This window comes from Rhincodon typus, chromosome 12, assembly GCF_021869965.1.
Source record: "Rhincodon typus isolate 14 chromosome 12, sRhiTyp1.1, whole genome shotgun sequence".
Lineage (NCBI taxonomy): Eukaryota > Metazoa > Chordata > Chondrichthyes > Orectolobiformes > Rhincodontidae > Rhincodon > Rhincodon typus.
Genome location: NC_063343.1, coordinates 2,896,864 through 2,913,432, shown reverse-complemented (window position 1 = coordinate 2,913,432; position 16,569 = coordinate 2,896,864). Strand labels below are relative to the sequence as shown.

The 16,569-nt window shown below is 39.8% G+C and overlaps 1 protein-coding gene across 1 annotated transcript in view; it reads right to left on the bottom strand.

Moving 5' to 3' along the window:
- Positions 1-16,569, bottom strand: part of LOC109920183 (kinesin-like protein KIF20A) — a 49,457-nt gene that overhangs the window by 3,464 nt on the left and 29,424 nt on the right. The window contains exons 4-10 of the mRNA XM_048603926.1: positions 15,419-15,562; positions 14,831-14,996; positions 13,910-14,080; positions 11,964-12,103; positions 9,833-9,986; positions 5,083-5,281; positions 2,530-2,621 (exon numbers count right to left, since the gene is read on the bottom strand). Of these exons, the coding sequence (XP_048459883.1) occupies positions 2,530-2,621; positions 5,083-5,281; positions 9,833-9,986; positions 11,964-12,103; positions 13,910-14,080; positions 14,831-14,996; positions 15,419-15,562 (1,066 nt within the window). The remainder of the gene's footprint in view (positions 1-2,529; positions 2,622-5,082; positions 5,282-9,832; positions 9,987-11,963; positions 12,104-13,909; positions 14,081-14,830; positions 14,997-15,418; positions 15,563-16,569) is intronic.

Sequence of the window (16,569 nt, the reverse complement as noted above, 5' to 3'; positions counted from 1 at the left end):
AAATTCTCATCCAAATTATTTCTATAAATGCCAAGGGGACCCAGCATTGATCCCAGCGGAACAGTGCTGGTCGCAGGCCTCCAGCCCAAATAAACAACCCTTCACCACTACCCTCTATCTCTTAACATCAAGCCAATTTTGCATCTAGTTGGCAAGCTCTCCTTGTATCCCATGTGATCTAATTTTACTAATTAGTCTAGTAAAATCTTTGATAAAAAGTTCTGCACGGTGGAGCCCACATAGACAGTCTACCTCTGCCCTTTTTTGATAGAGTTTTTTGAAGCCTTAACCAAGTTTGTAAGACATGATTTCCCACACACAAAGCCATGCTGACTATCCCTAATCATTCCTTGTCTCTCCAAATGCATGTAAATCCTATCTTTCAGAAGCACCAATAACTTCATCAGTCATGTCAAACTCAGGTCTATAGTTCCCAGGCTTCTCTTTACAGCCTTTTCTTAAATGATGACACGTAAGCTACCCTACAGTTCCCCAGCACCTCACTTGTGGCTGTAGATCATACAGATCTCTCTGCTGGCGTCCCACAATTTCCTGCCTAACTTCCCATAATACACTAGGATACACTTGATCAGGTCCCAGACAGTTATCCATCTTTATGATTTTTAAGATCTCCAGCACTTCCTCTTCTGTAATGCAGACAGTTTTGAAGACAATCAATATTAATTCCCCCACCCCAGGTTCCCTGGCCTCCATTTGTTTCTCCATAGTAAAAATTGAAATATTCTTTTAGTATCTCCCGTCACCAGTGATTCCACAGACAGCTTCATTGATTTTCCCTCTATTCTCTCCCTAACTGCTTAATGTGCTTGCAGAGTCGCTTTGGATTATCCTTAGCCTTGGCAGATAAGGTTTTCTAATATCCCTTTTTTGCCCTCCCGATTTCCCTTTTATCCTACACCCCTTATACTCCAAGGAATTCACTTTATCTCAGTTGCCCACACCTAACATATGACTTATTTCTCATTCTTGACCAGAGCCTCAGTAATGTTTACTCATCTATTGTTCTCTACTCTTACCAGTCTTACCCTTTACTCTAACAAGACCATAGTGTCTCTGAACTCTCGTTATCACACTTTTGAAAGCATCCCATTTGCCAGTCGTCCCTTTACCTATAAACAGTCTACTCCAAAGTTCCTGTCTCATACCATCAAAAAACACTTGCTTTACTCCAATTAAGAAATTTAACTTTTATACAAGGGCTATCCTTTTCCATAACAATTTTAAAACTAGTAGAATTATGATCCCTCGTCCCAAAGTGCACCTCCACCAACACTCGGTCACTTGCACTGACTTATTTCCCAAGTTTTCCTCCTTCTCCAGTAGATGTTGATAAAGAAAACACTTTAAATAAAGCATTTAAAAAATAATTCTTCACCATCCAAGCCCTTAAACTGTGGCAGTCCCAATCCATGTTTGGGCAGTTAAAATCCCCTACTATTCTTACATATATCCGAGATCTCGCTACATATTTGCTCCTCAATTTCCTTCTGACTATTGGAGGGGCATATAGTACAATCCAATCAAGGTGATCATCCCTTTCTTCTTCCTGAGTTCCACCAACATGACTTTACTGGACAATCCCGCAGAAATATCCCCATTAAGTACAGCAGCAAACGTTTTACTTAAATCAGAACACCGTTACCCTTCCTCCCTTTCTATCCTTCTGACAACATCGAATCCCTAGAACATTGAGCTGCCAGTTCTGTCCCTCCCTCAGCCATGTTTCTGTAATAGCTACAGTGTCTCAGCCCATCTGCCTTACCTGTAAAATCCCTTGCATTGGAGATAAAACAGTTTAATTCTTCAGAGCTATGTCATTCTTGAAATTGCTCTTATTTTTTTAAAGAATTCAGAACCGTCCTCATTGGTTTCTCTATTCTCACTACTAGTTAGGATCTGACCCCCATCCCCTCTCCCTATTAGTTGAAGGGCTCTCAAACAACATTAGAAAATCTCCCCGCCAGGAAATTGGTCCGCTTCAAGTTCAGGTGAAACCTGTCCCTTTTGAACAGGTCTTTTCTATGCCAGAACAGATCACAATGATCCCAAAATCTAAATCTCTGCCCCATCTCCTCAGCCATGGATTTATCTGCCCTATTTATTCCTACTCTCAATAGCAGGTTGCACCAGGGAGTAATTCAAAGATAACTACCTTTGAGGTTCTACTCTTTGATCTAACTTCATTCTATAGCCTCAATACTGTCCCTAATTATGTCATTTTTACAATATGTACAATAACATCCAGTTTCTCAATCACCTCTGACAATATGCTGCAATCATTTTGAGATGTCCCTGATGGAACTTCTCAGATTACACATGGAACTTCACATTCAAGCTTTCCCACCAAGCTCTGGCCCCAACTGCATTACTGAGGTAAATGCATTATAGCGTATCCAGACAGCAGTGTGAAGCCCAAAGTCTTTCCAAGCAATCTGTTGGCCAGAAATGGTTTAAAAAATGCTAAACCCACCATGTTGGATCAGGGTAAAGAGGAAATACATGACTCACTCTCTGTCCTGCTTCTATCTTCCGGTCTGCATCAACTGTGAGATGTTTCATTCCAGCTGGAAGCTCTATCATTTCCTTGTATCGCTTCAATTCTGTAACATGACAAATTAACAGTCCATGAAAGAAAATTCTAACTACTGTAGGCAAATTTCAAAAGGCCCATGCTTCAAGAAAAAATTCCTACAAACCTAGATGCCAAGCATTCAGATTAAGATATTACCACAAAGAACAAGACACTTTAAAAATGACATTTAGGGGCAGAACAAGAGAATAGAGATTGCTTTTCACGTTAGCCAACAAACCAAGTCACAAAAGCAGTTCATTGCAACTTGTTAGTTCTTCTGTAACTGCACGGAAACTAAACGAGAACTTCAATCCCTATTATGCAAATATTGCTTACGTTGTCATAGGAGTCAGACCCCAGATCATAGACAATTAGGGAGCGGTGTATGGCTTTGCAACTTCTGGGGAGTGTAATAGTCAAATAATCCAGGTGGCACAATTAGTAGATACTGTAATTCTTAATTCTAGGGTCATGGTTTCAAGTTCTACATTGAGTAATAAGTTTTGTGGGAGATGGTGCTGTGTTTGAGGTTACTAGCCTAGTAAAGCAGGCTATTCTTTGGAAAACAGGGGTCCAAATCTCATGACGTGGAATCTGAAAATTGCAGGGCTTTGTTCTTTGAAAAAAATGCCCACAAGCTGAAACTGGCTTCAGTAATAATGTATGGCATTCAATGGTTTCCTGAACAAGGTCATCTGTTTCATTAATGTCTTTGGGAAAGAAATTGGCCATCTTATCTGGTCCAGCATGCAAAATGGTTTACTCTAACCTGCCCTCTGAAATGTACTGAGCAGCCTGCCAGGCTAAGGGCAACGAGGAGTTGGACAACCAACAGTGGCCTTGCCAGTAACACCCATATCTCATGAACAAAACATTTAAAAGCGCTATTTTTTTTTCCCCCCAGTGGGGTAGGGGAACAAATGATCGCCCCCGAAAATAGAAATAGAGAAAGGTCTGGCAGCATCTGTGGAGGGAAATCAAAGTTTTGGGTCTCTCCACAGATGCTGCTAGACCTGGTGAGCTTTTCCACTTGTGGGAGAAACTAGAACTGGGGGACAGTTTAAAAATAAGGGTTTCTCATCGAAAGCAGAAATAAAAGGGGAATTTTCCCAGTTGAGAGTTTATGAAATTCTCTTCCTCAGTGGGTGGAAGCAGGGACATTAAATATTTAAAGTAGGCTAAATTGACTCCCTGAAAAGTCAAGAATCCAAGGGTATGGTGGCAGGCAGGAATATGCAGCAGAGTTCACAAATCATTCAGCCATATCATCATCAAATGCCGGAGCAGGTACCAGGGGCTAGCTATCAAATCCAGTAGAATCATGTTTGCAGGAGATACCCCTATCAATGGCACGAGGAGGACTGCCACCCGGTACACAGATCAGTGGCAGCTCTATTCCACCATACAGCTATGTACAAGTGATCAAGTCACTACATCTTAATTTAAATGAGCCAATCACTGCAATGGCAACTCAAACTCTATGCAAGGCTTGTCACAGAAACAAATGGATAACTTATATAGTACAAAACCTTGATATTAAAATTAATAATTGATTGAAAAAAATGCACCTTTTTCATTTCTTTTAAAAAAAGTTCCAACATGTCTAATCCTCAACCGCAGAGGTATCTTTGTAGATATGTACGTAAGAAACAAGTCTTAGTCAGAAGTTTGAGTGAGTGTTGGCCCAGTGGCATCCTTTATCATCAAAAGTGGACCCGAGTGAACTTTTTTTTCCATATCTCTGGTTTCCTCTCCCACCCACAGCCTCACCTCTCCACTGAAGTTTAATTTCATTCAAAATAAGAACTACATTAAACTTATTCCGTCTGTGTGGTTAGTGGGAACACAGCTTGAGGCTTCACAATGACAGCATGGCCAACTCAAGGGGGTAGTCCCTACGAGGGCCTGGCTAAGATACTGTAGGTTGAGGAGTTTATGGTAGTGATGATGGTAGTTTCATTGCCAGCAAATGTTCCATGTAGATGGTTTACTTTCTTACAGTTTGGCACGATCTAGGTGGTTCATCTGTCACAATCTACCCAAATCACTGAGCCGCCTCAACTGCCATATCTAAGTGGGTAATTACATTCAGGTCAGCTAGCCAGAGTGGTAGCTGCAAGGTAGCAAAGTTACCTTGTGTTATTCCATTCAAACAAAATGCTCAATGAAATTATACAGTGAAGAACCTCTTATTCTGTGCAGTTGAGAATTTAAAAATCTTTATTTGTGCATCGTACTGAATATTGTTTCATTGTTGAACAGGTTCAATTCATTAATTGCCCCATAATCAAGGCCTTAATTAAAATGCATCCACCCCAGCTTGTCAACTACGCTGTGCTCCAAACATTTCTTTAAAACAATAAAACCATCAGAAGTATTCAGAACAGCAAAGGCCATAAGTACATTTTAAATCTTCCTGCCTTCATTTCTCCCCATCTATTATTTGCTGGGATTAGCAAACACTGACACCAGCTCAGAAGAGCACTCACCTTCTGCACTGAATGCTGCCTCTGCTTTACTTTGTTCCAGCTCAGTTTTTACATTTGCCAGTTCCAATTTCAGATTGTGCAGCTCATCACTGAGTTTTGTATTGGCCAAGCGAGCAGACTGCCTTGTCGACTGGCTAGAAGACTTTCTCTCTGCCTTCAACTGGTGTATAGTCGCTTCTAGTTCTCTGATTTTCCGTGACTTGGAGTGGGAAAAACAAAACAAATTTCTCTCAAGAATAACGATTGAGCCAAGGAGCTATTGTGATCAGTGAGTATAAAAACGTAAAGCATCGCAATTGGAAGTACAGCACTTCCAAAGATCACCTGTCCCTGACGAAAAACTTAAAAGCTCAAATTTGCCTGTCACCCCTGGAATATTCGCCCACAAAACATTCAAGAAAATTAAACCTCAGGGTGACCAGAGAAAAGACATCAAGTAGAATTGACAGAATGGGTGGTGAGAAACACACATTGGTTCTCTTCCATGCTCCTAAAGACTAGAGGAAGTCAAGGTCACTAGGCAAGCCACTTGTTTCTGGGAGTGTAGGGGAGGAAGGTGGTATCATGGAGCTAACAGGGTGGGGAAAAGGTTGCTGGGGATCAGGAGAGATGGGAAGTTGCAAAGCACAAACAAACAATGGTTCTAAACTTCTCAACAATGGAATACTCAGCTAATTGGATCGAGTGAGGACAACCTAAAACCATCAAGATAATTTAAATGAATGAAGAAATGAATAGAAGGTGACTTCGATGAAATAATGAGTCTGTGCTTTTGGGACAATTTCTTAGAATGGTACATTTTGGCACCAGCCAGAAAGCAGGCTATACTAGACCTGATATTGTGCAATGAAATAGAATTTATGACCGAAGCAAAGGCACCCAAGCCACTCGTGACAATAATATGATTGAATTTTACAAGCAGTTTAAAAAAGGAGGGGGAGAGAAGAGAGCTGGTCCAAAACTATTCTTTAAAATGAAATAAAGGGCAACTATAATAGCATGAAAGCAGAAATAGTTAGCGTGAAGTGACAAATTAGGCAAAAAAAAATGCAGTCGCAGAAATTAAAGGGAGTATTTCAGAATAAACAGAACAGATACATTTGTGAGAAAAAAAATTCTAAAAAAGGGAGAGCTTACCATTCATGGTTAACCAAAAATGTTAAAGATATTATGAACATTAAAGGAATATTTAATTATGCAAAGATGCACCGTAGGCCAGCAGATTCTACAGAATATAAAAAAGACAAAGAATGACTAAAAGGTAAGTTGAGAAAATTAGAGAAAAAGGCAACCAGAAACAAAACAGATAGCAAGAAGAATTTCATAGATATTTAGGAAGACAAAGAGTTGATACAGACAGCATTTATCATATAGAAAGTGAATTAAGAGTGGGGAGTTAATACAGGAAAAGGAGATGTTAGATGATTTGAATGAGTATTTTGCACCAGGCCTTACTGTAATGTACAAGTGATAAATTAACATTCTAGGAATAGCAACAAATCCAGAACTGGAAGAGAGGAACTATAGAAAATTACAAACACAAGGAAGTGGTACCTAGCAAGTCCAGCAGAGCCTGAGCCTAGAGTTTTACAGGCAGCAGCTAGAGAGATAGTTGATGTCTTGGTTTTAATTTTCTGGGGAAATTCCATTAGATTGCAAAATAGCAAACATGACTCCCTTATTCAAAGGGTGAGGGACACAAACAAGAACCAACTGGCCAGTTAGCTTAACATCTATCATGATGATGAGATTAGAACCAATAATGAAGGAAATTTAGCAGTATTAATACGGTTTTGTGAAAGGGAAATCACAGTTAGCCAATTTATTGGACTTCTTTGGAGGAAGTAAGGTGTGCTGTGGATAAAGAGAAAACTAGGGATGTAGTATTTTTGGATTTCAAAGCAGCACTTGATATGATCCATATCAAAAGTTGTCGCATAATAGAACAAATAAAAGCTCATGATCTAGTGGGCTACATATTGACAGATGTATAGTCGATTGGCTAGCTAACAGGAAACATTAGGCATAATAGGTCATTTTCTGGTTGCCACAGGGTTCAGTGCTGGAGCTTCAACATTTATGTAAATCTCTTGGATGAAGAGACCAAAAACACATTTGCTGATGACAAAAGGTTGCAGGAAAGCAATTGTGAAGAGGAGATAAGGAGGCTGCAAAAGGGAAAACGAGGTTAAGCAGGTGGTCAAAGATCTGGCAAATGGAGTAACTTGGGAAGGTAGGAAATTGTCCATTTTGGCAGGAAGAATAAAACAAAATCCAAAATACTGAATAAAAAAGACTGCAGAGGGATCTGGGAGCCTGGTGCATAAATTGCATAACAGTTAACATGTAGGCAGGGTGAGTAATTAATAAATCAAACAGATTGTTATATTTATTGCAAGGGTAATTGAACACCAGAGTAGGGAATTTACACCCTAAGTTAAAACTTAAAGAACTGCAGAGGCTGTAAATCAGCAAAACCAGAAGATGTTGGACAAGCTCAGCCCTCCTAGTCCCTCACTGCACACACCAGGCCTTGTTATCACAGTCTGCCATTACTCACTACCTATCATTAGTCACTAATGGTCTCCATTAACAGCTATTCACCCTCCTAGCTGGATCATTATCAACTCCTTGGTCTTATCCAACTGCTCTTCTCTCTCTTTGGGGTCTATCTCCACCCATCATTTACTCCTTACCCCTGCCATTTCTTCTGCATATAAACCAAAATTTTCCTAGCTACCATCAGTTCTAAGGAAGGGTGACCAGACTCAAAACATTAACTTTGATTTTTCTTCACAGATGCTCCTGAGCTTTTCCAGCAATTTCTGGTTTTGTAGGGAGTTTACATATTAATTATACATGACATCAAGGAAACCAATCTGAAATACAGTATAAAAGGACAGATGTTATTGAAATGGAAGCACTTCAGAGAAAGTTTCTAGATTAATATCTGGAATAGGTGGGTTGTCTTAGAGGACAAGGGTGGACAAACTGGATTTGTATCTGTTGGAGATTAAAAATAAAGCAAGAGATAACTTGATTGAAACTTAAAAGATTCTGGGGTCTTGCCAGGGTGCACATGGATAAGATGTGGCCTCTCCAGGGAGAATCGAGAACAATGAGTCACTGCTTCAAAATAGAGAATTGCTCATTTGAGTCATAGATGGAGGAGAAATTCTGAAGGTTGAACATCTTTGGAACTCATCTGCCAAAGACAGTGGAAGCAAGGTCCTTGAACATTTTTAAGACAGTGATAGATTGATTCTTGGTACATAACAAGATGAAAGGGGATCCTTGGTAGGTATGGAGTAATCAGATCAAGCATTATCGTATTTAGAGCTGGATCCAAGGATCAAGTGAGATACTTCTGATCCTAATTCATAGATTCACATGTCATTGCAAACAACTGCTGATCCTCTAGTTTATAGCTATAAGTTCAAGGGTTACCATACGAGGAAAAAATGTAGCAGTTGCTATTATAAACAAACATAGTCTAATTGGTGAATTTAAATCAGAGATGGAGATGCTGTTTTTAAAAACAATACTAAAATCGGTAGCAACAGCCTGGTTTAAAAAGTTCCAATTTTGTGCAAATGCAATTGAAACATTAACTCTGATCTCAATCTATGGAAGTTGTGCTTAGAGGATGCCTTTTGGTGTGGAAATGTACATCACTTAATTTGAAAATAAATTCCACTAGTTCATTTGTGCCAATTTAAATACCATGGTGCCAAGGAAATGCTTTCCTTGTTCTCACTTGTCCTGAACTATATTATTAAATGGAAAAATTGAAAGCCACAGGGAAAATTCGTTCACAAGTACAATTCCAAAATCTCAAAGCAATGAGAGGGAATGGTGATAAACAGGGGAAAGGACTTAAAGATAGTTTCCAGTGGGGCTTGTCCAATCAAATCAAAATGGAATGATCAAGTAAAATTAGCTGTGGTGAAGTTAACACAGGGTTGCCATAGTCACTGGACTCTCCTGAGTAGTGAAGGAGTTGGTTTGAATTAGATGTGAGCTGCAACGCTGGATGCAATTCAAGATCCTATACATATAGGACACCAATGAAACTTTTGAGGACTATCTGGACATAGCTTCATGTTAAGCTAGGTAATGATAATAAAACAAATCCCAAAACTATTTTTGTAGGATCAGAAAAGCAAAGGGAGAATAATATAGGATGTGACCATCCTTTTCTTTGCCCTTTACAAAGGCCTCTCTCTGCCAACAAGATCAATCTCTAATAGACCAGATATTTACCAGCCTGGACTCAGCAAGCTGCAGTTTTCTGAAGGCATTTAAAGACTGTGCTTCATTTAATATCAGACGAGATCACCTACCATCCAAAGTATAGCTACGTAATCCAAAAGATGCGCCGACTGCCATATTTCCAAAATGGGTTCAGGTCAGTGTGTCAAAATCCTGGAATTATTTTCCCAATAGCATTTGGGTCTACTTGTAGCACATGGACTGCAGCGATTTAAGAGGGCAACTAGGGACAGGCAATAAATGCTGGCCCAGTCAGCAATGCCCACATCCCATCAGCGAGTATAAGAAAAGTTGTCAGGATATTGGAGCATGGTTTCAATAGCTCAACTACTTCCAATTATTGCCACGTAAACAATCCTATCAATCGTCAGCTCTATAAAGTCTTCAATGTTTTTCCAACATTACATAAACCAGAATAGGATCTTGTGCTGCAGATTATTCTAAACATCACAATATTAGAGATTAAAATATTTCTCACCATTACTTTACCCTCACTGATTTCATCACCAGAATCATCACAATCCTCCTCTTCAGAGGACAGCTGATAATAGATTTTAACATATTCTTGGTAGTTTTTCATCTTTGCCTCAAAGGCATCTTCTAAACGATCCTTTTGTTCCTCAAACTGCTCTCTGTGAGATTGAAAACAGGTTGAATTTCACCCCAAGGATGTTGCAATCAATTCAAGGAAGCATCCCTCCACAATATTGACTTTGGTGGTCAGGGATAAAATACAAGTCACCTGTAAGGGCTCCTTGAAAAAGCAACTTTTGGTTATGGATTATTAGCACTTGGTTCAAAGATCATCCCAACAAAAGCTACAGAACAAGATAGAAAACAGAACGGATGCAAGACAAAAAAAATCAAATGTAAAGTCCATAAAAGGTTAAAGAATGTCCGGCATGTGCATGCTTGATCGTTTCTAGTTTATTAAAATGTTCAGGGCATTCCGGAATGTGTTTTTTAGGAATTCAAGAATTTCTTGAAATGAGATATGCTAGCGAAGCTTTTTAGCTAGCACTCATCGGGGCAAGTGTAAAAATAGCAAATTTCAGACAGTCGCAAAAATTTATACAAAGGTAGAAGAGTGCATTGATCAGCAAGTTGACTGATTCACCAAGGCATTACCTGGTCAAAAGCAATGGGGAGCTTTAGGCTCCTTAACTTACTAGTTAATTGGTAGGCCCGACCCTGGTCAAGACCGTATGTCACTTCCGGCAAGCATAAATAAGCCACATTATGAGCCTGACTGATTGTCAGTGTAGCTATTAGGAAACTTAGGATTGTTGTGCAAGTGCTGCCCAATGATGGAATCAAATGTTATTGAGCAACCAAAGGAACAGATTTGGCAACCAACCAGCATCTTCTCTTGTGGCAGAAATCATTACGATCATTTGAAATTTGGAATTCTTGCGTTTGTCTTGATGAGTGCAAGACAAATGGCTTCAACAATGGGTCTCTTTCCAGCAACACAAAAAAATTAGTGGAAGGTAAATTCAATCTAGAATGGAACCATCTTCATCAACAGGTATTGCAAAAATATAGCTCAGTCTACATATCAAACCCAAGATGTAGAAAACTTGAACACCAGTGTGGCTCAGTGATTGTTTTGAGTTGAGGTGCATGTTCCCATTTCGCGATTGGAGACAGAATGCAGTCCACACTTTATTGCAGTACTGAGGGACAGTAGAAAGTTCCAGATGACATTTTAAACCAACGTCATCTGTCCATTCCATTGGGTTACAAGAAAAAACAAAAACTTTTCCAAATAACGAGTTCACCACGAGTCCTGGCCAGCATTGCCATCAATTTTCTTTTCAGCCGCACACACCTCCAACACCTGTACACAACAACGACTTCCGAAAGCAGAAGTCAATGCTGGGATTAGTGTGCCAATGCCAAATGCAGAACATGGAGCATGCAGCCTAGAGGGAACAATGGTCTTTCATTAGATTTCTGTTTGAAGGAAGGAAGGAACTTGCCTTTGCAGGCAAGTGTCTATATAACACAGTGGAGCTGGAGGAACACAGGTCAGGCAGCAGAGGGGCAGGAAAGCTGACGTTTCGGGTCAGGACCCTTCTCCTGACGGCATATTAAACGAAGCAGAGTCTTTAAATCAAACAAGATTACCTACCATCCAAAGTATAGCTACATAATCCAAAAGTTGCGCCGACCCCCATATTTCCAAAATGGTAACCCACCGGACCAAAAAATGGGTTCAGGTCAGTGCGGCAAAATCCTGGAATTATTTTTCCAATAGCATTGTGGGTCTACCTGTAGCACATGGACTGAAGGGTCCTGACCCAAAACGTCAGCTTTCCCACTCCGCCAATGCTGCCTGACCTGCTGTGTTCCTCCAGCTCCACACTGTGTTATCTCAGACTCCAGCATCAGCAGCTCTTACTGTCTCCAAGTGTCTACACTTTGCCATGTTCTGAAGACATGAAAAGATATTACACAGGCACAATTCTTTGTTAGGTATAGTTCTCTCATTGGCAGTTTTGGCCAAATTTATGAGCCCAGTAAAACATCTTCACACTTTGGCAATATTTTAGACTTTAATAAAGATAATAAGCAATATATCACATTCTAAACTGAACAACGCCCACCTCCAGTGTCTTTCCATAGTGTTGTATTGCTCCATCATCTCACTGACAACACTTTGTCTGATCTCACTTTCCATTATTAGCTTGTCCTGCTTCTCCTTAATCAGGTGTTGCTGCAGGCTCTCAATAATTTTCTGCAATGACTGAGGAACACAAACTCATGGTCAATAAATAATAAAAGCACAAGATGGAGAAAAAACAAAAACAGAAAACAACTGCTCTTTGCAACTTTTGATACATCACCCCATTTAAACCTGGGCAACAAAAGCCTTCAAAGTTAAATGGCAATATTAGAATGTTGCCTGAAGACAAGGCGATCAATTAACAAATTTGTGCAGGTGTATTTCAGTTCTCATGTTCCAACGGGAGGTAAAGCACTTGAGATGCTGTCTTGATTTCTCTTCACAAATGTCAAATCTGTTGGCGTATTTGTAGCATTTCCTGTTTTCATTTCAACCAGAGCATTTTCAGGCACAAATGAAGGGAGAGGCGTTGGCATTGGTGGGAAGAGAACGAGTGTGAGAGCAAGAAAGAAAGAAAAAAAAAAAAAAAAAAGAAGAAGAGAAAGAGTTACAGCAAAAGACAGAAAAAAGAAACAGACTGATGCAGATGCTGGAACGTCAGATCTGACAGAAAAAAAAAATCCAATGATGCTTAGGAACAATTGCAATAAACTGAACTGAACTCCAGGGAGTTCTCAAATTGCAGACATGATAATAGAAAAGTTGCAGACTGTGCAAGAAACAAGTTTCAAGTCTTCCCCATTCAAGAACACACGAGTTTGAAGAAAATCAAACATGGTCTGTATGCATAAGTGAGTGGAGGTATTTGTGTAAGCCAGTGGGCTGAGGTTCTTGTACGTAACAAGCCTGGATTTGAGTATTAGTGCAGTATGGAAATTAGTGCAAGAACCACCTAATTGTCACCCTAACATTGCGGGTAAGGATATTTGTTGCTGAGAGTGTGAACAGCCAACCAAATCAAAAAAAAAAAAAAACAGAACAAAAAGAATCACAATCAGCCAGCTGAGCAAAAACCTCAAAAATAAACCGTTTTACTATCCCCATCTAACTCTTCATGGTCAACCCAGAGACCGAACCATATAACCACCTTTTTTGGACTCCCTTCTCGTTTCTAATTGCCACATGCACGTTAGTTATTACACAGAGAAACAATGTAAGAAACTCACTTCTAATTCAAGAAAGCCTGGTTAAATTAGGCCCTTTTAGAAGGAATTCAGTTGGGCTGGGGAGAAATGGTATCAACAAAGGAAGGCAGCCTTCATAAATTAAGCTTGTGGCAACTAATCAAGGGGACAGATGAGTAACAAAGGGAAGCCATCTCATGACTCCTCATCCAGGAGCTTTATGATTTTGGGAATCTGGAATATAACTTGGAGATTCAGGATCTAGTTATAGGTTTTTAAAGGTAATTGATCAATGTTAATTACAAATGAGTTAAACATTTATCATATTTCCTTAAAATGTTATTGGGGGATTCAATATAAAAATTTTACAATATTCAAAAACTATGTGTCTTGATACCTTAATCTATTCTTTCTTTCTGTACCTGACTGGATGTTGAATTTTACATTTGCTTTTCAGAGCTTGGACTGTTTATTTCACTATCTTTCTATTTGCTTTCTATTAGCTCGTCTTGTTCACTCAGATGCCAAATTCCAAGCTCCTTTCACTGTAACATTACCAACTTATGCAACAAATTTCAACACACAGGACAAAGTCTAAAACAGCAAGACCTGAAACACACTGTCCAACATAATTTTGCTAATATTAGCTCTAGCTGTGGTAAACTGACATTGAATGCCTTTTCTTACTTCCCCACCACAAACTAGAGCTGTACAGCCATAACCTTAGCTTACGCAGGAAGTTGAGACAAAGTCTAAGAACCACATGACTGAAATTCAGTGCTATGTTCTAACATACGATCACCTCCTTATCCAGTGCACTGATATCCATCTCATCTTCACCATCATCCTCATCATCATCTAATTCCTCCTGTTCTTCAAGAGGTGCTTGAGCATTGCAGTTATTCCAGCCATCATGTTCACGCAGTAGTGCACGGAAGGAAGGAAACAGCTTGGACGAAGGTGCTTGTATCAGCTAGAACAAACAGTACAATAACCAGGTATATGCAATTAAACTAGCTGTGTGCGAAATATACAGAAGATTTAAGCACAAGGGGCGGCATGGTGACTCAGTGGTTAGCACTGCTGCCTCAACACCAGGAATCCGGGTGTGATTTCAGCCTCGGCTGACTGTCTGTGTGGAGTTTGCACATTCTTCCCGTGTCTGCATGGGTTTCCTCCGGGTGCTCCGATTTACTCCCACAGTCCAAAGATGTGCAGTGTAGGTGGATTGGCCATGCTAAATTGCCTATTGTGTTCAGGGACGTTTAGGTTAGGTGGGTTAGACATGGGAAATTAGAGGAATGGGTCTGGGTAGGATGCTCTTCGGAGAGGCGGTGTGGACTTGTTGGGCCAAATGGCCTGTTTCCACACTGTAGGGATTCTATGATTATTAGGTATGGCCTCCTAAAGGAATAGGATCAATTCAAAAACTTTGTCGTTGAATATATTAAACTACATTCTAATTGTCAGAATGCCTTACATCAAAACAATGGTACGTGGGAATCTTGTTTACCATGATTTCTGTTCTTAACAGTTGAAAACAAGCTATATAAAAAGAAGTAATTGTGACAGCCAGTACAAGAATCAGGGCAGATTTTATATCTCAAATGCAAGGAAAACCAAATTAAATACAGTCATCCCAATCAATCTGATAAGGTTCTCATAGTATCTGGCACCATTCACTGATTTTGAAAAGCAGAAGACAGCACTCACGATTGCTTACCTGGCTGGCGATAGCAGAGAATTTCATGACCTGCAATGTTTCATCATACATGGATGCACACTGGTTAATGTTCACAATCATACAAGACATCCCGTGGTTAGAAAAAAACCCCTGGAACACACGAGTCAATTTACTATCCCGGAAAGGCACCATATTAGGCTTTGACCTGAAAAGACAAAGTTCAGGAATCTGGTCACTCAAAACAAATGTGAATCACAAGAGTACTAGAAGGTGACACTAGTCAGTTAGTTGCAAGGCACCCTAGAATTCAAGTCACCAAGTACATGCTTGGAGACATTTAGTACAGTCAAGCAGTACATTAAAAACTTAGCATCAGACAAGAGAGCCAAATCTTCTGAAATTGGAATTAAAATCTCTATTTTCCATTTAATTTCTATACAGTGTCGTCCATTAAAAAAGTAAAAATGCTTTCACTTCACATGCACAAGATCTGATTCTTTTATGCCAATTTTCCATTTCTTCTGGTTAATCAAACCACATCATATCAAAGCTGCTCTGCTCGCCATCTGGCACATTTGAAAATCTGCAAGAACTGCAATGAAATAAACAACATCATGGTATACGTACTTGTTATGCTGGTTCTGGCGCAGGGCACGGATGCACCTGCCTAGTGTGTGCAAAGAAGTGTTGATATTAGTTGCCTCCTTCATCCTGTCACCACACTTCTGTTCTTTGCAGCGCTCTGAACCCGCCAGGTCACACAAAATCAATCTGCAGTGTAGAAAAGGAAACTTCCGTTAATTTGCTGAAGTTTAAGTTCCTGATCTCAAAAAAAGGTAAACCAAAACAAAAGAAAGAATTTTCCTACCAACAGCATTTAAAGTTACAAACTGAAAGTAATGGAGAAACTCAGCAGGTCTGGCAGCAACTGAAAAGAGTTAGTGCTCAGACTCCAATAGGACTCTTCATATCTCGCCCAATATTTTTTGGGTTTCTATCTCCACAGATGCTGCAACTACTGTGGAGTTTTACCAGCACATTTTTTATTTCAGATCTCCCATATCTACAGTATTTTAACTTTGTGTTAAAATAAAAATTAATGTCTCCCTCTATCCAGTCCTCACAAATGGAGTTTTTGCTTGAGTGATCTTCCACCTGTGAAAACTGACATCACTATAGCTAGAGTAGAGGCACTTTGCACATGCGGGCAGCAACTTTTATTTCAAGTGAGACTAGAGGTAACAAGATTCCCAATTGAAACAAGGGTACTAGTCTTATTGTTCCAATAACAAACGACCATTACAGCTCCATGGCTTCCTGGTCTGTATGCATAAGTGAGTGGAGGTATTTGTGTAAGCCAGTGGGCCGAGGTTCTTGTACATAACTAGCCTGGATTTGAGTATTAGTGCAGTATGGAAATTAGTGCAAGAACCACCTAATTGTCACCCTAACATTGTGGGTAAGGATAGTGTTGCCGTGAGTGTGAACAGCCAACCAAATCAAAAACAAAGGAAACAGAACAAAAAGAATCACAATCAGCCTGCTAAGCAAAAACCTCAAAAATAAACTGTTTGACTATCCCCATCTAACTCTTCATGGTCAACCCAGAGACCAAACCATATAACCGCCTTTTCTAGACTCCCTTCTCGTTTCTAATTGCCACATGCACGTTAGTTATTACGCATGGAGAAACAATGTAAGAAACTCCCCTCTAATTCAAGAAAGCCTGGTTAAATTAGGCCCTTTTAGAAGGAATTCAGTTAGGCTGGGAAGAAATG